Raw genomic sequence first — 24,123 nt, forward strand, 5'->3', positions numbered from 1 at the left:
TCAGTCTCTCCTCATAGGTCTTGTGCTCCAGCCCTTTAATTTCAGGGTGCTGGGTGGAACATACATCCCTATCCAGGCCCCAGAACACAGCGCCAGAAGCTTTATTGATCAGAGAGGGTACTACTCTGTGGTCCTGCAGGCCCTCGGGGACCATCGAGACAGGTTTCTCGACATCTGTGTCAGGTGGTCGGGCCACATGCATGACATGCGTGTGCTCCGCAATTCGAGCCTGTTTGGCAGAACAGACGAAGGCATCTGTGTCCCCCACCGGAAGGTGGCTGTGGGGGACACACGGATGCCTCTCTGCATTGCAGGGGAGGCCCTACACCAGCCACCTGGGCTGCACACACAAGATCTTTAGTACCCCCTCACCCATGCAAGGAACCCCATCGAGCTGGCTTTCAGCCCCTTGAAAGTTAGGTTCCGATGCTTCCTCATACGGCTAGACATGGGGGTCAGGGGAAGGAGATCGTCCCCACAGTTGTGGCTGCATGTTGTTCACTCCACAATTTGGTGGAGAGGAAAGAGGAGGAGTTCTTCCAGTGGTGGGCGCTGGAGGAAGGGGGCCACTATGAACAGCCCAGGGCGGTCCCCAAACGGCAGGTGCACACGGACGGGGTGCGCATTCAGGAGGCCCTGCAGGTTTGCCCGTGGTCCCCAACGACCGTCCACAGGGAACCCCAGAGATGGGGATCACCATCCTGCTCCGCCCCAGTCCTGCAGCAGTCCCCCACCATCCCCTCAGGAGGGACACAACCCCTAAGGGGTTTGAGAAACAAATAAACCATTATATAACAAAATTACAATAAAAATACAACAGTTTTATATATATACAGGTGCCCTTGTAACTAGAAATGGAGGGGCACCTAAACTGGGAGAGGGGGGATACCTGAAATGGGGAAGTGGGGGTCATCTTAACTAGGGGAATTGGGGGCACCTGAACTGGGGGATGGGGACCAGTCAGTAGCAGGGGTAGAGGGCCGTGACCTACAGTGGCCACATGAGCCCCTTGCACCCCCTGGGCGGCCTGCACCATAGGACAGAGTTGGAGCTGGGACCACAGCGATGTAGAGGGCTGAGGGGGCTGCCGTAACTTCTGGCTCAGTGGGTGAACAAGCAGAGCTGGTGAGCCCCTGGAGGAGATGGATTCCCACCGTCTCCATTGCCCACTGCAAGGCATGTGCCATAACGTGCAGCATGAGGTCTGGGGGAGCAGGGGCAGGAGGGGGAGCCCCACCTGCCAAGGGGATGAGGGCAGAAGATCCTACAGGTGGGGCAGGCCGGGCCACCCAGGCCTCTGTGATATCTAGGAGTCGATTAACCCGGGCCAGCCACTGCTCTGACCCCCGCAAGCGGTCCCGGTGCCGCTCATCCTCCCAGCACATCCGCTCCTCAGTTAGTTCTTTCTGCCTTTGGAGGGTAGCAGTGTAGGCCCAGAGAGTGTCCTCATCCAGCTGCCAACGGCTCCTCCGGACGCGTGGATGCGCTGGGGCCAGCTGGCTGCCATCCCTCGGGGGCACTGGTCGCTCTTCCCCTGCTTCTGCCTCGTCCTTGGGGCTGCCTGGGTGCCCGGCAGGGCTGTGCCGGCCCTCGGACACTGCAGCTGTGGGGAGAAATGGAGAGAGGGTGAGGCCTTCTTGCAGCACAACCCTCAGGCCCCACTCACTGCCCCTGTCGGTCACAGCCCCTGCCCCCGGGCTGAGGCATAGAGCTGTCCACAGTGTGCATGTCTGTGCCTTTGCAAGGTGGGCCCTGCGGCACAGCGTGCCTGTGCTGTCAGGGGAAGGGCCTGACTGCACTTCCCTGAGCCCCGGGTGCAATGGGTGGAGGTAGGCCCTGCGCTGCCAGAGCCTCCCTGGAGCCCTGCCACATGCATACAGCATGCACCACCATGCAGTGACCCTGGCGAAGGTGGCCTGCCCACCCTCCAGTGACCTGGGATGTCACAGGGAGCCCCTTCAGGCTGGCAGCAGCCCAGTAGTTGCCCGCTCTGCAGCTGGCACACACTACAGTGGCCGTGCGTGTGAGTGGTGAGCCCTCGAGTGGCTGACCACCCCCTCCCCCAAACCCAGAGGGATGTATTGCCTGGGGTACTCACTGAATGGACCCGAGAACAGGTCCGGGGATGCCCGTGTGGAGCTGGTGGCGCGGGGGGTGGTGGAGTCTGGGGCAATGACCAGCGTGCCCTGGCTCGACTTGGGATCCGACGAGTGGTCCTGCTGGGGTGGCTCCGGCAAGCTGCTGGGCTCTGGGGAGGCATACTCCACAGCGGGGGGATGCTCCCCAGAGTCCATGGGGGAGGAGCTGCGGTCCCCGTCCTTGCCCCCAAGGAAGTGGTCCAGCTCCCTGTAATATGGGCATGTGGCAGACCCTGGCCCCAGCCGCCGCTGCACATCCCGGGCCCGCACGTACCCCTGGCGGAGCTCTTTCACCTTCGCCCGCACCTGCGTGAGGGTACGGGCCGGGTGGCTGCGCTCCGCTAGGGCTTTGGCCATCCGTGCGTAGCCCGGGGCGTTGTAGCGTTTAGCGGTGGGGTCCAGGACCACCGCCTCTTCAGCCCAGAGGGCCAGCAGGTCTTTGATCTCAAGGGCAGACCAGGAGGGGGCCCGCCTCCTGCCGCCCCTTCCTGAGGCCTGGGATCCCTCCTCTGAGCTCTGGGAGAGCCTGGGACAGTCTCCTGCCTGAGACATGATTTCTGTTCACAGTGAGTGGCTGCCAGGGTGTGCCTGCAGCCTCCTGCAGCAGCCCTGTAGCCACGCCTCCTGCTCCCTTCCTGGGGCTGCAGGCCCCTTTAAACACAGCCAGAGGCAGGGACAATAGAGTTGTGCCTCTGCCTCTGGGGAAAGGGTGCATCTTGGCACCAGCTGGCCAGCGCCGTGGAGGGCTTGTTCCATCAACAGAATGGGCCCCGAGTGTCTACACAGCAATTTTGTTGACAGAATTATTATCCCTCCTGAGGCAGAGGGATAACCCTGCTGGCTGAACAGCCGAGTTTTGTTGACAAGCTCTCGACAGAGCGCTTTAACCGTGTAGATGCTCCGCACGTTTTGTAGACGAATGGCTTCTTCTGTCGACAGAAGGTGCCCGTGTAGACCAGCCTATGGGAATATGCTTATGAATATGAGATAACTGGAATATGCTTTATGCAAGATATCATTGGAAAGTTTGTAATCTACAGTACATGAATTTCCCATTGGCATGCAGGTATCATTTTTGTAGATCAAACAAGAAATATTGATGTGTGTATCTGTAATTGCAACTATTACCCCTCACGGGGCCTCTGGAAGTTAGTGCATGAAGCTCTAGTGTACATTGGTTGAGCTAAAAGTCAGCTACTTCTCAGATCAGGCTGTGGAGAAGACTCATTCTTTCTCGTAACAAAGAGGAAGCCGTGCTAGTCTATACGCTATCAAAACAAAAAGCAGTCAAGTGCTTGTGCTACTTGACTGCTTTTTCTCTCTAGTAACAGAGAGATAGCCGTGCGAGTCTATATACTATCAAAAAAGCAGTGCAGTAGCACTTTAAAGACTAACAAAATAATTTATTAGGTGATGAGCTTTCATGGGACAGACCCACTTCTGCAGACTATAGCCCTACCAGAACAGACTCAATATTTAAGGTACAGGGAACCAAAAATAGTAATCAAGGTTGACAAATCAGAAAAATATTACCAAGGTTAACAAAAAGGAGAGTAGAGGAGCAGAAGTGTGCGAGGGGACTCAAGAATTAGACTAAGCCAAGATAAAGCTCTCAGGCATACTTGGCTTTATCTAACTCTTGTCTCCCCCACCCCTTCTGCTCCTCTACTCTGATTTGCTCACCTTGATAATATTTTAAATACTGAGTCTGGTCTGGTCTGGCTACGGTCTGAAGAAGTGGGTCTGTCCCAGAAAAGGTCATCACCTAATAAATTATTTTGTTAGTCTTTAAAGTGCTACTGGGCTGCTTTTTTCTTTCTATCACTAGAGAGATAGCCCTGTTAGCCTGTACTCCAGCAAAACAAAGCAGCAGAAATGTAGCACTTTAAAGACTAACAAATTACATGGGACAGTGAACCACACCTGGTAGCTGTGTGGGTTACACAGATTCACTACATTGTGTCACTCCCACTATTTACACTTCAGGGCCCTGATGGCCCATTAGCAAGAGACAATAGAACTTAACCTTCCTGTGGATGTGTGGAGTCTGGAGCCAGAGGCCTTACTGCCCATGCCACCATAGGCAAATACCAGAGTTTTCAAAGCGGAGACCAGGTTTGTGCATTAAAGTCATGCTAAAAGTTGTACCAATATTCACAAACCACATTCACATTTGCCACATTTCCAGAAGTAAATTCTACTGCTCTGTTGGCAGGTGGCTAGCACCTCGACAGCTGTGTGCAGACGTGCTTGCTTAATTTGCACCAGTAGCCCTGGTAAATACTTGTGGATGTTATGAATTTTATATGCCCGGCTCTCCCTCTTTCCCAGAGGAGAAGGAAAGCCAGCGTGTCCAGGCACAGCACGCGGATAATAGACTGGCTGGATAGGGATGGGACTCTGGATGTTTGCCAGCACCCTGTGGTGACGGCCACAGCACATCCAGGCTCCAATCCTGGTGCTCAAAGGGCTGGGCAGCTATAGTCCCTATCCAATTCTAGTGCTTGGGCAGCTGGACAGACTGGTCCCGCCCCCATCCCCATGCCCTGACTTCCGCACCCTCCAAACCCCTGTTTAGGCCTCTCACCCCTCTGCCCTGCATCCCCCATTACCAGCAAGTGAGCAAATGTAGGAGTTCCAGCCCTGGCCGGGTGCTTCAGCTGGAGCCCTGCAGAAGGGACTCCGGCTCTGGGCCTGGCCCTTCACTCCAACAGCCCCATTTGCCACAAAGCAGTCTCCTATTTGTCTTATGTGGCAAGCAGGAACCGTAATGGACGCGGTGGGTTTAGACTGAACACAAAGGAGTCCTGCCGTTTGTAAAACCTATTGTAGGGCAGTGAGTTAATCCAGGTCATCAGTTCTCCCTGGCTACCTTACCCAGGATGACTACAGGAAACAATTAGGACTGAACTGGGGGAAGGAACTGGGCCCAGGCTGGAAGGATGTCTAGTTTGCAAAGACTATTAGAACACGTAACTAGTTCCTGTAGTGCATTAAGCTTAGCGTCCATGTTCTCTTTTATGCTATTTAGTAATCTACAATGGTGTGTGAGCTGTCCCTTATGACTACTTAAATCCTACTTTTTATACATAATAAAATCACTTTTGTTTATTAATAAAGCCAGGGTAGGTATTTATTAATCTGTTTCTGCCTCTCTTTTCCCATCCAGAATATGGGAACCACAATCCCCTATTTTACAGACATGTTGTGAAGTTCTCTTCACAAATGTTTGGAAGGTGCTTTGCCACCCTTAGATTGAAAATACTCTCTAAGTGCAAAGCATTGAGGTATGGCATTTACAGGTTGCCACAAATGGAATAAGGATTTTTCACAGGATGAGTTCAAACTCCAACTACTGGCCAAGAATACACTTATTAATTTAAATAAAACTGAAGATGAGAAATTTATTTTCAAACAGGAGATGCTTATCCTACAGGACACAAGATACAGTTACAACTCATTTTGAAGCAAATCATGTTTTTATGCTTTCTTGTTTCCTTTTCGCCTGCTATCTCCTCTTGCTGTTTGATGGGCAATATTTATGGTTACATATTATAAGGGGCTTATCTGCAGCACAACAAATGCTAGTGATATCTACTACCCTGATGAGTCAATCAGTGACAATTCTGCATGACAATGGCCCAGGATATGCACTTGTCCTCACATCTGATGACTGACTACAGACACTATCTTTCAACATGATGAGCTTGAGCTTCCTTGCACCCCTGAAGCAACAGGGAGTTTTAGAGCTGTAAGAGATGCAGCAGGGCTACAAGACTTAAGAGAGTCTTCTACATTGGAAGAAAACCAAGTGACACCATCTCTTTTCAAAACAAAAAGCAGTCAAGTAGGACTTTAAAGACTAGCAAAATAGTTTATTAGGTAAGCTTTCGTGGGACAGACCCACGTGGGTCTGTCCCACGAAAGCTCACCTAACAAACTATTTTGCTAGTCTTTAAAGTGCTACTTGACTGCTTTTTGTTTTGACAGTGTATAGACTAACACAGCTTCCTCTCTATCACTATTCAACATCTCTTTTCAGCCACAGAGCTCCACACACCACAATCCCACAAGATGTCAATCTCTCCTCCTATGTAAAATGCTCCAATTTATTGCATTAATTGGACAACATATACTCTTTTCTCCTTGACTTTCTGTCTTCAAAGAGTGGTTGGAACAGTACTTTATGAAATGCTAATACAGCACCATGTACTTCTGTCATAGGCCTCCATTCAAAGAAGCCAGTATGCTATAAACTGTAATTGACGAATTTCCTCCTGATTGCCAAAAAGGATGTTATGAGCACATATTTTGATTTGAACTCTTCTTGAACACTCAGTTTTCCAGGGAATCTGTTTTCTGCATGAGAAATATTGGAACAGTGGTAACTTTCCAACCCATCCCTGGAATCCCCACTCATGCATCTGACAAAGCAGGTCTTTGCCCACAAAAGCTGATGCTCCAAAATATCTGTTAGTCTATAAGGTGCCACAGGACTTCTTGTTTACTAAATTACAGTTCTTTGTTCTAAGCTCGCTCCAGAGGGAGGGTTAAGAGCTTGGGCATACCCCCATGGGAAGATATTCCCAGGTGTGTGCCTTCCTGGGTTAAGGGGGTTGTTGTTTTACCTGGATGGTGGCAGCATACACTCCAGGGTCCAGTGGACCTGTGACCTGGGGAAGTTCTAAAGTAAAGCCTGTGTATAGACAAGGTGTTTTAAATTTTTGGTGGGCCTCCACTTTCTGCACTTGGAGTGCCAGAGTGGGGACAGAGCCCTGACATCACCCCGAGCAACGTCACTTATATCAGTATAAGGATGTGCAGGACCTGAGTAATTTCCATCCAGAGCAAAATACACAGGATGGTTGAGCTTGTGGCACACAGTAGTCAGTGATACTAAAGTCTGTTGTGATCCTAGAGTTTGAGCAAAGTGCCAAGAAGACACAGCAGATCCTGTGTTTGTTCTTGTTCCATTGACCTATGCCTCTAGAGAGAGAAGAACACATAGGAACAGGGAGCCTGGAGGTGGGCTAGCCTGATGATATGTTCAATTTTTATCAATGACCTGGTAGAAAACACAAAATCATCACTGTTAAAGTTTGCAGATAACACAAAAAATGTGGAAGTGGTAATTAATGCAGAAGATGGATTGCTGATTCAGGGCAATTGGGATTACTTGATAAACAGGGCACAGGCAAAGAATATGGATTTTAATACAGGTTGAACCTCTCTAGTCCAGCAAAAACAACAAGAAGTCCTATGGCACCTTACAGACTAACAGATTTGTTGAAGCATAAGCTTTAGTGGGCAAAGACCCACCTTGTCAGATGCATCTAACACATGGATATCCCTCTGACTCTAGTCTGGCACTCTCTCGTCTGGCAAAATCTGTAATCCAGCATGTTTTTAGTTAGCTGGACAACCACTTATCATGGGTGTGGACAAGTTTCCCATGGTCCCATAAAGTTTGTTTACAATGACCAGTCCTGGCTTTCAGTGTTCTGTGTTGTACTTTAGCTGTAATTTATCCCTAAATGTATTCAAAGAGCCCCATAAGCAGTGGAGGTATTGGTAATACTGATAGACAATATCAACTTCCTGTGGTCTGGCAAATTCCTCATCTGGCAACACATTTTCTTATAGGACAGAGAACACTATCCTGGGAAGCAATGACTCTGAAAAAGATTTGGGGGTCCAGGTGGGTAATAAGCGGAACATGAGCTCCCTGTGTAATAACTGTGCCCAGAGGTGGCCTGGGGATCTTAAGCAGATGTAGAGAGGCTATTTTACCTCAGTATTTAGCACTGGTGCCATCACTGTGTCCATTTCTAGCGCCCACAATTCAAGAAACATGTTCATAAAGTGAGGAAGGGTCAGAAGAGTTATGAGGCTGGACAATGGATTAGAAACCATGTGCCTATAAGGACATACTCAAGGAACTCACTATTCTCATCTTACCCAAGAGAAGCAGAGGCAGTGGGTAAGGGAGGACCTGAGGGCCACTGGCTATGTGAGCCCCTCAGCACAGGGAAGGGGCAGAACAACCTCACTCCGCCCCAGCCCCACTCCTCCCCACCCTTGCACTGCCCTCTCCCCCTCTCTTTCCAGCCCTTGCTCCATCCTTGCCCTGCTTCTTCCCTCAGCCAAGGTGGCCTGGAGGACTTGCAGAGCTAGCAGGGTACGGCACCGGCAGTGGGTTCCCTCCCCACCACTCACCAGAAGCAGCAGAAGTGGAGCAAGGCGGCTCCAGCTTGCTTTGCTCCCCAGGACACACCCTCTCCCCCCACAGCAACACAACAGGAGAGTAGAGCAAACTGGGGCTGCCTTGCTGTGCTTCTGCTACTGCTGGGGAGTGCAGGGGGCTGGACACCCGCTGCACGCACCAGGACCCCCCACTAATCCTCCTGACAGCTGCTGGCCAGCCCCTCCCAAACACAGAGTTTGGGAACACTTGACCCCTCATGCCCCACTCCCGGCAACACCCCTGAAGAGACGTCTAAGGGGTGACTAACTTGATTACAATCTGCAAGTATGAATGTGGGAAACCAACATTTAGTGATGGGCTGTTCCCTCTAACAGAAAGAGGGATTACATTATCCAATGTCTGGAAACCGAAGATAGATCAGAACAGAAATAACATCTACAATGTTAATCAATTTTTTCAACATCCTCATTAATTATCTGGATGATGGGTTGGTTTGTACCCTCACCAAGTTTGCAGACAACACTAACATGGGGGTGTGACGTGACAGGATTTTATATGGATATGGAAGCCATTTTATGTGTCCACTGTATCTGTTGGCATCGAATATTGTACCAAGAGGGCTGTGTGAGGTACCTAATGAAAGCTGATCATACCGGCTCCATCTACACGTGAAGCCTACATCGAAATAGCTTATTTCGATGTAGCAGCATCGATGAATAACGTCTACACGTCCTCCAGGGCTGGCAACGTCGATGTTCAACTTCGACGTTGCACGGCACCACATCGAAATAGGCGCTGCGAGGGAACGTCTACATGCCAAAGTAGCACACATCGAAATAAGGGTGCCAGGCACAGCTGCAGACAGGGTCACAGGGCGGACTCAACAGCAAGCCGCTCCCTTAAAGGGCCCCTCCCAGACACAGTTGCACTAAACAACACAAAATACACAGAGCTGACAACTGGTTGCAGACCCTGTGCCTGCAGCATGGATCCCCAGCTGCCGCAGCAGCAGCCAGAAGCCCTGGGCTAAGGGCTGCTGCCCACGGTGACCATAGAGCCCCGCAGGGGCTCGAGAGAGAGCGTCTCTCAACCCCTCAGCTGATGGTCGCCACGGCGGACCCCGCTATTTCGAAGTTGCGGGATGCGCAACGACTACACGGTCCCTACTTCGACGTTGAACGTCGAAGTAGGGCGCTATTCCTATCCCCTCATGGGGTTAGCGACTTCGACGTCTCGCTGCCTAACGTCGAAGTTAACTTCGAAATAGCGCCCGGCGTGTGTAGCCGTGACGGGCGCTATTTCGAAGTTAGTGCCGCTACTTCGAAGTAGCGTGCACGTGTAGACACGGCTACCCTGAATCTATACAGACTACTTATATGTCTGCACCATGTTTGTATGTAAAGCTATAGCTGTTAGCTCTGCAGGTGTATTAGAATGTTTCAGTGCTGAGGTTCACAATAGGAGGTGGGTTTCCACCCCAGCCAGGACAATAAACTGAGCAGAGGCCCAGACAGCCAATACACATTTCATAAAGGTGGGATTTTCCTCTGGGGGCTGCATCAAATGGCAACGCAGCACATGACCCACCCACCCATGGTAAGCCACGACCTATAGCAGAAGAACGGAATTTTCCCTCTGCATAAAAGTAAGATGAGCCCGGGCAGGGAGCCTCTTTGTTCTTCAGTCCTCATGAGTTGAGAGTGTCTGGACAGGGGGCCCATCTCCCAAGAGGATGCTTACAAAGACTTTCAAGAATCAGCATAGAACACCGCTGGCTGCATCACCAACTGTAATTGATGCATGTAAAGCATTGCTTTAACAGTTCTTCTCTCTATCCATGTTCTTTTTTTTTTAAAATAAATCTTTAGATATTAAATCTAAAGAACTGGTTAGTGTGTTGTTTGGGTAAGATCCAACAACATGTTGACCAGGGTCTGGGGCTGGACTCTTTGGGGTCCAGAAGAATCTATGTGGAGTTGGTGAAACAGGTTTAATAACTGCTCATCTGAGTTTGGGGTTGTTGGTCTGGGCTAGTAGAGCGGCTAAGAAGTCTGTGGGTTTGCTTGTGTGGCTTCTGGCTGGCCAGGGGGCTGCTGGCAAAGGTGCTGTTGAGGCTGGTTTGATTTGTGTTAGTGAGAAGGAAATTCCAGCCTGGGGCTGTAAGTAGCCTTGATTTTAAGCAAAAGTACCCTGGATTGATTTCTCTAGTTGTTCCCAGAAACCCCATCGTATCACAGGAGGCAGAGGGGAGGATAGACACATTGGGGAGTAGGGATAGGGTCTAGAGCAGGGGTCTGCAAACAAAATAGTGAGAACAGCCATTTTTTCAAATTCAAGTTACAGAATCAATCCTTCAAGAGCCTCAGTGCATGTGAATACGAGACAGTCCTTATTAAATAACACCAAATCATGCTTTTTATCACTCCTATTTTAATAACAGTGCACACACAATGATTTGTACCAGTTAGAAAGTTAAGTTACCCCCATCTCTGGTTTTACCTGCCTCAGCCCCTAAACCTGCCCCCTGCCCCAGGCTTTGCCCCCCCATCCCCAGGATTCCCCCTGAACCCCAAAACCCCTCCCCCGACTGCAGGCTTAACCCTTCTGAGCCCCAACCTTCCCTCCCACCCCCGTGCTTAACCCCTCTGAGTCCCAACCTCCCCTTCATGCCCACAGGTTTAACTCACCTCTGCATGTGCAGTTCTGCAGAAGCTGCCGTTGCAGCTGCCATCTCCCCGCACTGCTCCCCGCCGCCTTCTCCTCCTCCTTCTCAGTGCACTTGCATGGCTCCAGCAGGGGCAGGCTTGGGCATCCTTCCCGCAGCTCTCCTGTGGGCTTAGACTTCTGCCCATGTGGGGTGGCTCTCTGCCCAGCCACCTTTCTCTTCCGGGCTCCCGCCACAGCCGACTGCTGAGAGGCTCCGGCTCCCACTGCTTTAACAGAAAAAAAAAATTCAGTTCAATTGGCTCAACAGTGGGCATGTGAATTTAGATTTTTGTTTAAGCAGCAGCAGCCTCCAGAGCCGCAACAGGAGTCAGTGGCAGCAGCTCTCAGAGCCGCAAGTGGCTCCCAAAAGCTCCATGCAGCTCTGGAGCCACAGGTTGCTGACCCGTCATCTAGAGAGACCAACACAAATTGGAGGACTGGGCCAAAAGAAATCTGATGAGGTTCAACAGGGAGAAATGTAGAGTCCTGCACTCAGGATGGAGGAATCCCAAGCACTGCTGCAAGGAACACTGTGCCCCAGCCTGCAGCAGTGCATGGGATTCTTCAGCTATGTGACGTGGGGTTCTAAAGATCAAGGAATCAGGCTGTTCTCAGTGGTGGCAGATGACAGAACTAGGAGCAATGGTCTTGGGTTGCAGTGGGGGAAATCTAAGTTGGATACTAGGAAAAACTACTTCACTGTGAGGGTGGCGTTTGCTTAGAGAGGTGGTGGAATCTCCCTCCTTAGAGGTTTTAAAGTCCCAGCTTGACAAAGCTCTGGCTGAAATGATTTAGTTGGGGTTGATCCTGATTTGAGCAGGAGGCTGGACTGGAGGATCTCCTGAGGTCTCTTCCAATCCCAGTTTTCTATGATTCTGTTTGGGTTTGTGGTGTGCTTGATCCCTGATTGAAATATACCTTGAGGTCTGTTTGTGGGACATGTGCTAACTGTGTGTGTGCTCAGCCTTGCAGTGCTAAAATAAAAGAGCCTCTTCACAGCCTTTGATCCCATGCACTGCTTTTACCAGGGGGCAGTGCTACTCAGGAAGATCAGGGCTTTAAAAAAGGAGAGGCTAGAGATGAGGAGAGGCTAACAGAGAGTTTTGTGAGGGCATTGGGAGGGGGCCACAGATACACTTAACATTCTATCAAAACAAAAAAATTAACATTCTGTGAACTTAAGCCAAAAAAGACCTCCCAATACAAATAAAACAACAAAAGGAGCGAGCTTTGTAAGTATAAAGATAATGCAGGCAGAAGTCCAGCAATGGAGTATGGGCTATTCCATTTATTGCACACAAGCATATATGGTTACCTGTCCTAGTGGCAGGTGGCATTTATGTGCATTCAGAGCAAGCAGCTTATGGGCCTCAGATACATGTTTGGATTTTGGAGACGGAGTGGCTGAGTTGGAGGAGCTCAGGGTTACAAAGGCATACAGATGAGACTTTCTAGAACACAGTAGAACAACCCCACCCTCAGTCTGACAGTCCCTCTATTGCTGAGAAAGATGAAGATCTCAAGGAAGAACAGCTCCATGGGAGAGAAGCCCTGTGATAGCCAAGGTGCACTTCCAGCCCTTCACTCCCACCAGCAGCAAGGCTGCATTCCTGTCCCACAGCTGCAGGGCTCTGCAGCCTCCCTGCCTCTTCCCCTGTGTCCCTTGTTCCTGCTCCTCCCAGCTAGCCCTCCCTGAGCACTGCTGCACTCCAGAGGCTCTGAGAGGGTGGAGGAGGAGTTGCAGGGTATGGGGCCCAGCTTCTCCCCTGAGTGCTTCAGCCTGGGAGCACCCACAGAGATGGCAGATCACAGAGGGTGCTGTACTACAGAAGATCAGACCACAGAGGTTAAACCTGTAGTAGGCTCCACAGAAACTTGGTGAAATGAGGATAATCAATGGGACACAGTAATACCAGGGCACAAAATACATCAGAAGGGCAAATCAGGTCATGCTGGTGAGAGAGTAGAACTAAATGTGAAAGAAAGCCTAGAATCAAATGAAGTAAAAATCTTATGTGAAGCAAACTGCATTATAGAATCTCTATAAATAGTATTTCCATGGTCTAATGACAAGTATATAGCAGTAAGGATATATTGCCAGCCACTTGTACAGGACTGTGAACTGCAAAGGGAGATGAGAGAGGCTATTCAAATAAAAAACTTAATAACAATGAGGAATTTCAACTATCCCCACATTGACTGGGTACACATCACCCCGGGACAGATTGCAGATATAAAGCGTTTTGAAACCTTAACTGACTGCTTCTTGGAGCAGCTACTCTTGGAAACCATGAAAGGAGACGAGTATCAGAGAGGTAGCCAAGTTAGTCTGTATCTTCAAAAACAAGAAGTCCTGTAGCACCTTACAGACTGACAGATCTTTTGAAGCATAAGTTTTCGTGGGCAAAGACCTGCTTCATCAGATGCATGAATCATGAAAGGAGAGGCAATTCTTGATTTAGTCCTAAGTGGAATGCAAGATCTGGTCCAAGAGGTGAATATAGCTGGACTCCATGGTAATAGTGAATATAATATAGATTTAATATCCTTCTGGCAGGAAAAACGTCAAAACAGCCCAAAACTCTAGCATTTAATTTCAGAAAGGAGGATGACACAAAACCAAGGAAGTTAAGCTATGTCTGTCCTAAACATAGTAGCCAATCGCTGAAAAGCATTTTTAGCTATGCCAACTGCTAGCTTGGGCTGTCCTCACGGAAGAAGGTTGATGGAAGCATTTCTCCCGTTGACCTTCCTTAATCCTCACCGCTTGTGAGGAGCTGTTTCACACATGCGATCTTCCGCAGTAGTGTGGAAACGAGCTTCGTTAAGCAGAAATTAAAAAGTACAATGCCAAAAGCAAAGTCTCAGCAAACTGCAGGGAGAATTTTAAAAGACACCATAATAGCGGCTCAGCTTAAACGTTACCCAAATTAAAAAACATAAAAAGAGAACCAAAAAGTGCCACCATGGCTAAATAACAGCATAAAAAAAGCTGCGAGAGACAAAAAGGCATTATTTAAAAGGTGGAAGTTAAACCCTAGAGAGGGAAATAGAAAGGAGCATAAACTCTGGTATATGAAGTATGAAAATATAATTAGGAAGGCCAAAAGATAATTTGATGACTAGCTAGCCACTATAATAAAAAGAGTTCATCAGAAGCAGGAAGACTGCTAAACAACCAGCGGCTCCTATGGACCAGGGGTCAGCAACCTATGGCTCCAGTGCCGCATGAGGCTCTTTAAGAAGCCACTTGTGGTTCCAAGTGCTGCCGCTGCTGACTCCACTTGTGGTTCTGGAGGCTTCCACTGCCACTGAAACAAAAATCTAAATTCAGTTGCCCACTGTTGAAGCAACTGAATTTAGATTTTTGTTCAAGTGGTGGCAGCCGGAGCTGCTCAGCAGTCAGCCGTGGCAGGGAGCCCAGAAGAGAAACCTGGCTGGGCAGAGTCACCCGATGTGGGCAGAAGTCTAAGATGGCAGGAGAGCTGGGGGGAGCGGCGGCCGAGCCTGCCCCTGCTGGAGCTGCGCAACCAGGCTGAGAAGGAGGAGACAGAGGGGAGCAGTAGGGGGAGGTGGTGACTGTGGCTGTAGCAGAACAGCATGAGCTGAGGCAAGTTAAGCCCGTGGGCAGAGGGAAGGTTGGAGCTCAGGGCGGTTAAGCCAGGGGTTGCAGGGGAAGGTTGGGGCTCAGAGGGTTAAGTCTGGGGGTGGAAAGGAAGGTTTGGGCTCAAAGGGATTAAACCTGGGAATGGGGGCAGGTTTGTGGTATGAGGGGGTAAAGCCTGGGGATAGGGGTGGATTTGGGAGCTGAGGCAGGTAAAGCCTAGAGATGAGGTAACAACTTTCTAACTCATACAAATCATTGTGTGTATGCTGTTCTTAAAATATGGGTAATGAAAAGCACAATTTGATGTTATTTATTAAGGACTGTCTTGTATTCACGTGCATTGTGGTTCTTGAAGGATTGATTCTGTAACTGAATCTGAATAAATGGCTGTTTTTGTTATTTTGGTTGCAGACCCCTGCTCTGGACAAACAAGATGCAAAAGGAGGACTTATGGATAATAAGGCCTTTGTGGAGAAATTAAATTAATTCTTTGCATCTGTCTTCACAGCTAAGGATGTGAGGGAGATTCCCAAAACTGAGCTATTTAGGCGTCAGATCTAAGGAGTTTGCTGGAGAAGAGTCTACATGGATTTGTAAAGGGAAATCATGCCTTAACAATGTACTGGAAGTCTTTAAAGGAGTCAACAAGCATTTGGAGAAAGGTAATGAATGCAGTGGATACAGTGTGCCTAGATTTCCAGAAAGTCCCTCACCAAAGACTCTTAAGTAAGCAGTCATGGGAAAAGAAGGAAGATCCTTACATGAATTGGAAACTGGTTAAAAGATAGGAATAAAAGGATAATCATAAATGGTCAGTTTTCAGAATGGAGACAGGTATATGGAGAGGTGTCCCTGAAGGGTCTGTGCTGGGACCAGTCCTATTCAACATATTCATAATGATCTGGAAAATGGGGTAAGCAGTGAGGGGGCAAAATCTGCAGATGATACAAAACTATTCAAGACAGTTAAGTCTGAGAAAGGCTATGAAGAACTACAAAAGGCATATATCAGAGGGGTAGCCGAGTTAGTCTGTATCTTCAAAAACAACAAGAAGTCCTGTGGCACCTACAGACTAACATATTTTGGAGCATAAGCTTTTGTGGGCAAAGACCTGCTTCGTCAGATGCATGAGTTGGGGGTTCCAGAGGAGGGTTTAAATATATGGGCTTATGAAAAGGAGGGAGCCACAGTCACTTCCCAAAACCAAATGGGAACAAGGGGCTTTTGAAATTGGAGGGGTCCTTTCAAAAGGCTACCGTCTACATCGATGGTGTGTGTCTCTAAAGTGGCACTTTCGAATCACATGCACCCACCATTATGCTAATGAGGCACTTCATATTCATTGAAGCACCTCATTAGCATCTGGTGATATCCCTCATTACCATGCGCCCACCAAAAAGAGGGGGCTAGTGTAGACACAGCCACTGTGTCTATATCAATCCATGGTACACCCAAATCTTGAATATTGCATGGGGCAGCCAGTGCAGTGTGGCTTCAGTATGGGGCGGCTCGCGCAGTGCAGCTTCAGCCACAGGCAGCTCACGTGGCTCCAAGTGAGTAATCTCACAGGAAGGAAGAGGCACGCTTGGCTGTGGGAGGGATGGGGGCTGTGGCAATCAGTTAAATTTCTCTTGGACACCCCTGCTGTAGGGATCCTGGCAATAGCCACTCTCAGGAGACAAGATACTGGGCTAGATAGACCTTGGGTCCGAGTCAGTATTGCCATTCTCATTATTCATGGCCGAGGTGTGCAAAGTGGGGTCAGGCCCCCTTGAGAGCTGAGAAATTTCGTAAGGAGGCAAGTATCAGAGGGGTAGCCGTGCTAGTCTGTATCCACAAAAAACAAGAAGTTCTGTGGCACCTTATGGACTAACAGATATTTTGGAGCATAAGTTTTCGTGGGCAAAGGCCTGCTTTGTTAGATGCATCTGATGAAGTGGGTCTTTACCCACAAAAACTTACGCTCCAAAAAATCTGTTAGTCTATAAGAAGCCACAGGACTTCTTGTTTTTTCATAAGGAGGGTGCAGCATGATCATCTTCTGGGTCTCAGGTTCATCCATCCTATTAACAACGTTGAAATATGTTACTGTTTTTATGTATGCATATTCACATATATATAATGATTAAGGAAGTTTTTCATTCTACATATTTTCTTACGCATGCTGAAAGGGTTTTTTTTTTCCCCAAATTTCCATTGGTTTGAATTACATTACACAGGTTGTGCAGGGGTTGGCCCTGCTAATTGCAGGGACAAAAAGTAGGGCCTGACTTAAAAAGTTTGATCACCCTGATCCTTGGCACCAAGCGTCAAATGTTCATGTAAACGTGCACTTGCAGAGAGCAGGAGTAGCCTGGTTTGTGCTCTGGTAACAGACGTATGTATCTGGAGGGAAGTTTTGGATGCCCCGGTGAGAAAAAGGCAGATAACTGAGGTGCCAGCTGAGTTGGAGTACAGCGTTTTGGTTACCCTGGTACCAAATGTGCTTGAAGTGAAACACTGGGTGCTCAGCTGCGTGGTGGAGCAGGCAATGGGGTACAAAAGGTGGAAGAGGGCATAATGCTACTTAACTGGGTGCCCAGGTGAGAGAGGCAAGTGCCCAGGTGCATGGGGCGCAGGGCATGGGGCGCCCAAGCAGGTGATCAGCAGGGCATGCAGTGCGTCAGTGTGCGGTGGCAGAGCCTGAGGTGGACTGAGAGGTCTGGTGTGGGAGGCCCCCATGACACAGCTTACGGTAGCGTGGCGTGGGGTGCCCTGGTGAGGAGGTGCAAGGCTGGGCGCCGCCTCAGGGGAAGTGGCACATTGTGCGGGGGCCAGGTGAGGGGGCACCGATCTGGCAGCGCAGGGGGCGCAGCACGAGGCGAGGGGCGCGGGGGAGCGGAGCCGGCTCCCCGGCAGCCCGGGAGGCGCGGGGCGGGGCGGGGCGGTGCCCAGCGCGCGGAGAGGGCGGCCGCCCACGCTCGGGCTGAGGCGGGCGGCGCGCGGCGCGCCCGGGCCGACGGGAGACGGGGCCGCGCGGCCCGGAGGCGGGGAGCGGCGCCATGCAGAACCTGAACCAGCTGCGCGCCGAGGTGCGGGGCCGCGGGCTGGGGCCTACCGGAGCCCGTGAGAGGCCGAGCGGCTGGCGGGGCGGGGAGCAGCACGGGCGGCGCTGGGCCCCGGCGAGGGCCCGCGGAGACCCGCCTCGCCCTGGAGCGCTGGGAACAGGCACGGCCGGGGCGGAGCAGCGTTTCCTGCCGCCTGCGCGCTCGGCCCCGCCGGAGACAGGGCGGTGCTGGGGAGGGGGCTCCCAGCTCTGTCCCCCGGCCTGCGCAGGCGCTGGGCCTGCCCCCCGCAGGTGCACGGACACAGCCGGGGACTTTCCCTCGCTGCTGGCGCCCCTTCGCCGGCCCGGCCGCGGGCTACGTGTACCCGCGTCGGCTCCCCACCGTGATAGCCGGGGCTCAGCCAGAGCCCGCCGAGGCCCACCCGGCAGCCGCCTCTCCGCTGCGGCTCTCGTCGCACGGCTGTTCGGGGACCGCCCGGCTGCCTCCATGGGGACTGCGGGTGTGGGCCCCGCTGCTCCCACTCGGAAGCGCAGCCGCTCGCCGCGGTTCGTTTAGTACCCGGGAGGTGGCCCTGTTAGTCTGCGCGCCGGCAAAACAAAGCCGCGCACGTGTCGCACTTCAAAGACCACCAAAACGACTTGTTCGGCGATGAAGCTTTCGTGGCACAGACCCACTTTTTCAGGTCACAGAAGCTCATCGCCGAATAAATCATTTTGTTGGTCTTTAAAATGCTACATTTATGCGGCTTTGTTTTGCGTGATTAATTTAGCCTGCCTTCCTCACAATGCCCTGGCAGCAGCGGTGGGTCATCTGCCATCCAACGGTGATAACGTTTTGTAACAGAGACAAACCTGTCTTTTTTGCCAGCTACAGTAGTAGTAGTAGTAGGCATCCTTCGGTCTGCATAGACTATGGATCGCGCCCTGTAACGTTTCAATTGAGGACTTCAGTTACAGCGTCTATTGTGACTATGAAGACCCACGCGAGAGTGACAGTCCTTGCTGCATCTCTTGCAGATGCCAGCTACAGGGTACAGCATACTGACGTAATGGATAGCCACGGAGAGGTAGCCGTGTTAGGCTGTATCTTCACAAAAAAAAAAAAAAAAGCTGTCCTGTAGCACTTTAAAGACAACAAAATAATGTATTAGGCGATGAGCTTTCCTGGCACAGACCACAAAAGCTCATCACCTAATACATTATTTTGTTAGTCTTTAAAGTGTTATAGGACTGCTTTTTTTGTTTTAGGTAAGGGATGTTATTTACTACAGTAGAATCCAGGTGCACATCCCTTTCCCCACTGTGTTCCTGTCTGCTAAATGTGAGGGTTGTAGTCTACGATTTTGTGAGATAGCACAGGAAGGTTAGGGTTGGAAGAGATTTCTGGAAGTTACTTAATCCAAGCCCCTGCCCAAAGAAGGACAAGCTCTGATTAAATCATCCTAGAGAGGGCTTTGTCAAGCCCCACCTTAAAAACCTTTATTGATGGAAACTCCATCACCTCCCTAAGTATCTGTTCCAGGGCTTCACCACCTTCCTGGTGAAATAGTTTTTCCTTTCATCCAACATCTCCCACTTGAGATCATTGCTTCTTGTTCTGTCTTCTGCTACCACTGAGATCAGCCTAGCTCCATTATCTTTGGAAGGTCCCTTTAGGTAGTTGAAGGCTGCTATCAAATTCACTCTTTTCTCTTCTTAGACTAAATAAACCCAAATCCCTCTGTCTGTCCTCATGAATCATGTGCTCTAGTCCCCTTATCTCAGCTCAGCACCATGCAAAGTTCTTTACAATGACAGTTACTAGCTGTGCAAATATTCTTGAAGACAGAGTATTCTAAAACCATGTGAGTAAAGTGTCATTTCCTCTCTGTCCTTGGAGGGAGGTGGCCAAGGAAGTGATATGAGCTAAACTGTATAGTGGTGAAATTAAGCTGGGCCCATAATGCGGCACTTGCTAAGGATGTTAACACAGAACAGTAGATGTGCCTCTTCTAAAGCTTAGTGGGGAAAATTTGGAAGAGGTGAGTGAGAAATGTACTATGCCAGTCCCTGGCTTAGTGACACTATCTTATTCCTTCACAGCAATTCTCAGCACTGACTGATGTAGTCTTCCGCTTTTTAACAGAACCCAAAGAGGTAAGGCTTTTGCAGCACAATGTGGAGAGGGGGTTCACTGCAGCAGTCAAATAAGGAGAGCACAGAGATAAGGCTTTGTTTCTGTTCTTCACTGACTGCAGGTAGAAAGGTTTCTGACTCAGCTCTCTGAATTTGCCTCCATGAATGAAATCAGCCTGGGTCCTCTGAAAAATATTGTCAAAAGTATCCTCTTGATACCCAATGGTGAGTAGCCTAGAAATGGTTGTGTGTGAATGTTGCTGCTGCCCTGAACCTGAGAGAACAACTGTTGTCTGTGTTTGTGCCTGTACACTAATCCCTATAGAGCTTCTTTGTCTTCACTTTTGCCAGTCAGCTTGCAGGATGAGAGTTTTTGGTGCTAAGTAAGCAGTAATCAAGAAATAAAACTGAAATTTTCAAACGTACTTTAGAAATCCCTCTGCCTGTTGAAGTAGCCATGTTCAGTTCATTGGGTTGTCGTCTCTCTCAAGTCATGTCTATACAAAAATTCCACTGGTTTAACTAAAATATTTTTAACATGTTTTAGTTGAATCCACACACATCGTTCATGCAGACACGTCTGTTGGTTTAACACTTGATTACAGCTGTGTAACTTGCATCTATAAATTTTTTTTACCTTTGGTGAAACTACTACAGTTTTATCTTTAGACAAAATCATGGTAGTGATTGCCATCTACATGGTGCCACTTTGTACTTCCCAGCAGGAAGATGAGCTTCATGAAACAGAAAGGACTGAGCAAATTGAGGCCTCACTAGAGGACAATGAAAGTTAGAACAATTCAGAATTTGCATTAAGGCGACTTATATCTTTGTAGCCTTTTTTTAGAGAAACACTTATCTGTAGATTAGCTCACCAAAACAGTTGTACGTTTATCACATATAGGTCGTGTCTACACTAGCCAAAACTTCGAAATTGCCATGCAAATGGCCATTTCAAAGTTTACTAATGAAGCGCTGAAATACATATTCAGCGCCTCATTAGCACGCGGGCGGCCGCGGCACTTCGAAATTGACGCGGCTCGCAGCTGCGCGGCTTGTCCAGACGGGGCTCCTTTTCGAAAGGACCCACCTTCTTTGAAGTCCCCTAATTCCCATCTGCTCATAGGAATAAGGGGACTTCGAAGTAGCTGGGGTCCTTTCGAAAAGGAGCCCCATCTGGATGAGCCGTGCAGCGCCAAGCTGCGTCAATTTTGAAGTGCCACGGCTGCCCGCATGCTAATGAGGCACTGAATATGTATTGCAGCGCTTCATTAGTAAACTTCGAAATGGCCATTTGCATGGCCATTTCGAAGTTTTTGGCTAGTGTAGACATAGCCATAATGGAGCCACAAAAGGACTGAGTCATTCAGTCTGACCACTTTATTTGACAAGATTACTCCCAACAGCAATGCTGCTACAGGTTGAACCTTTCTAGTCTGGCACCCTCAGAACCTGGCCAGTGCCAAACAAGAGAACTTGCTGAACCATGGAAGGTCAGTATTATCTAGCAGTATTACCAACACTTCCACTGCTTACTGGGCTCTTAGAAGACATTTGGGGGTAAATGACAGCCAAATAACAGCACAGAACATTGAGAGAAACAAACTTTATGGAACCACTGGAAACTTGGCCACACCTATGGTAAATGGATAGCTGGCTGGCTAAAATCCTGCCAGGCCATGAACTAGAGGTTCAACCTGTTCATATCACCATACTCTCAGCAATCTGCGGTGGCTGTGCTTCAGCCAATTCCCTTGGGTCTTTAGCCTCTTGATCCATTACTCCATTATTATCTGTCAGTCTCAGATTTTTCTATAGTTCCCAACTCATGATACTTAAGTGCAAATTTTCATTTAACATTTTCTTAACCTAAATTTTCTTTTTTGTAGCTTCAGGCCATTTTCCCTTATGCCGCTAGCAAAGTACTACATAAGAACATAAGAATGGCCATACTGGGTCAGACCAAAGGTCCATCCAGCCCAGCATCCCATCTGCCGACGGTGGCCAATGCCAGGTGCCCCAGAGAAGGAGAACAGAAGACAATGATCAAGTGATTTATCTCCTGCCATCCATCTCTTGCCCTTGTTCTGAAGGCTAGGGGCACCATACTTTATCCCTGGCTAATAGCCATTTATGGACCTAACCTGCAAAAATTTATCAAGCTCTTTTTTAAACCCTAATAGAGTCCTGGCCTTCACAGCCTCCTCGGGCAAGGAGTTCCACAGGTTGACTGTGCGCTGTGTGAAGAAAAATTTCCTTTTATTAGTTTTGAACCTACTACCCATCAATTTCATTTGGTGTCCCCTAGTTCTTGTATTATGGGAAAAGGTAAATAATTTTTCTATATTCACTTTCTCCACACCATTCATGATTTTATATACCTCTATCATATCGCCCCTCAATCGCCTCTTTTCCAAACTGAAAAGTCCCAGTCTCTCTAGCCTCTCCCCATATGGGACCCGTTCCAAGCCCCTAATCATCTTAGTTGCCCTTTTCTGAACCTTTTCTAATGCCAGTATATCTTTTTTGAGGTGAGGAGACCACATCTGCACGCAGTACTCGAGATGTGGGCGTACCATAGTTTTATATAGGGGAAGTATGATATCTTTTGTCTTATTATCGATCCCTTTTTTAATAATTCCTAACATCCTATTTGCCTTACTAACTGCCGCTGCACACTGTGTGGATGTCTTCAGAGAACTATCCACTATAACTCCAAGATCCCTTTCCTGATCTGTCGTAGCTAAATTTGACCCCATCATGTAGTACGTGTAATTTGGGTTATTTTTTCCAACATGCATTACCTTACACTTACCCACATTAAATGTCATTTGCCATTTTGCTGCCCAATCACTCAGTTTGCTGAGATCTTTTTGTAGTTCTTCACAATCCCTTTTGGTTTTGACTGTCCTGAACAACTTGGTGTCATCTGCAAACTTGGCCACCTCACTGCTTACCTCATTTTCTAGATCATTGATGAACAAGTTGAACAGGATCGGTCCCAGGACTGACCCCTGGGGAACACCACTAGTTACCCTCCTCCATTGTGAAAATTTACCATTTATTCCCACCCTTTGTTTTCTGTCTTTTAACCAATTCCCGATCCATGAAAGGATCTTTCCTCCTATCCCATGACCACCTAATTTACATAAAAGCCTTTGGTGTGGGACCGTGTCAAAGGCTTTCTGGAAATCTAGGTATATTATGTCCACTGGGTGCCCCTTGTCCGCATGTTTATTAACCTCTTCAAAGAATTCTAATAGATTAGTTAGACACGACTTCCCTCTGCAGAAACCATGCTGACTTTTGCCCAACAATTCGTGCTCTTCTACGTGCCTTGCAATTTTATTCTTTACTAGTGTTTCTACTAATTTGCCTGGTACTGATGTTAAACTTATCAGTCTATAATTGCCAGGGTCTCCTCTAGAGCCTTTTTTAAATATTGGTGTTATATTGGCCGTCTTCCAGTCATTTGGTACCAAAGTGGATTTAAAGGATAGGTTACAAACCACTGTTAATAACTCCGCAATTTCACATTTGAGTTCTTTCAGAACCCTTGGGTGAATGCCGTCTGGTCCTGGAGACTTGTTACTATTCAGCTTATCAATTAACTCCAAAACCTCCTCTAATGTCACTTCAATCTGAGTGAGTTCCTCAGATTTGTCACCTAAAAAGGCTGGCTCAAATTTAGGAACCTCTGTAACATCCTCAGCCGTGAAGACTGAAGCAAAGAAATCATTTAATCGCTCCGCAATGGCACTGTCTTCCTTGATCGCTCCTTTTATATCTTTATCGTCCAAGGGCCCCACTGCTTTTTTAGCGGGCTTCCTGCTTCTAATGTATTTAAAAAACATTTTACTATCGTTTTTTGAATTTTTGGCTAGCTGTTCCTCAAAATCTTTTTTGGCTTTTCTTATTACATTATGACACTTAATTTGGGAGTGTTTATGTTCCTTTCTATTTTCCTCACTAGGATTTGACTTCCACTTTTTAAAAGCTGCCCTTTTCTCTCTCACTGCCTTTTTAACATGGCTGTTTAGCCATGGTGGTTCTTTGTTAGGTCCCTTACTGTGTTTTTTTATTTGGGGTATACATTTAAGTTGGGCCTCTAGTATGGTGTCTTTAAACAGTTTCCATGCAGCTTCCAGGGATTTTAGTTTAATTACTCTACCTTTTAGTTTCTGTTTAACTAGCTTCCTCATTCTAGTGTAATTCCCCTTTTTGAAATTAAATGCCAGAGTGTTTGACCGCTGCGGTGTTCTTCCCAACACAGGAATATTAAAAGTTATTATATTGTGGTCACTAT

The 24,123-nt window shown here is 48.6% G+C and overlaps 3 protein-coding genes across 5 annotated transcripts in view; 1 reads left to right on the top strand and 2 right to left on the bottom strand.

Annotated features, from left to right (window-relative positions):
• The window catches only part of DNMT3B (DNA methyltransferase 3 beta), a 94,394-nt gene extending 76,419 nt beyond the window's left edge, over nt 1-17,975 (bottom strand). The window contains exons 1-2 of the mRNA XM_075012217.1: nt 17,754-17,975; nt 11,031-11,276 (exon numbers count right to left, since the gene is read on the bottom strand). The gene's annotated coding sequence lies outside the window, so the exon portion shown is untranslated. The remainder of the gene's footprint in view (nt 1-11,030; nt 11,277-17,753) is intronic.
• Nucleotides 915-2,690, bottom strand: LOC142022377 (uncharacterized). The gene is made up of 2 exons (XM_075012142.1): nt 2,099-2,690; nt 915-1,603 (listed from the first exon to the last, which is right to left on the bottom strand). The coding sequence occupies exons 1-2, from the start codon at nt 2,688-2,690 to the stop codon at nt 915-917; spliced, it is 1,281 nt and encodes a 426-aa protein (XP_074868243.1).
• Nucleotides 17,591-24,123, top strand: part of COMMD7 (COMM domain containing 7) — a 31,573-nt gene continuing 25,040 nt past the window's right edge. The window contains exons 1-3 of one of the 3 annotated variants that reach the window (XM_075012223.1): nt 17,591-17,727; nt 19,785-19,838; nt 19,940-20,042. In XM_075012223.1, the coding sequence (XP_074868324.1) occupies nt 17,698-17,727; nt 19,785-19,838; nt 19,940-20,042 (187 nt within the window). In that variant the 5' untranslated portion in view covers nt 17,591-17,697. The remainder of the gene's footprint in view (nt 17,728-19,784; nt 19,839-19,939; nt 20,043-24,123) is intronic. The other 2 variants (XM_075012226.1, XM_075012225.1) reach the window with 2 other exon arrangements.

Source organism: Carettochelys insculpta, chromosome 17, assembly GCF_033958435.1.
Source record: "Carettochelys insculpta isolate YL-2023 chromosome 17, ASM3395843v1, whole genome shotgun sequence".
NCBI classification, from domain to species: domain Eukaryota; kingdom Metazoa; phylum Chordata; order Testudines; family Carettochelyidae; genus Carettochelys; species Carettochelys insculpta.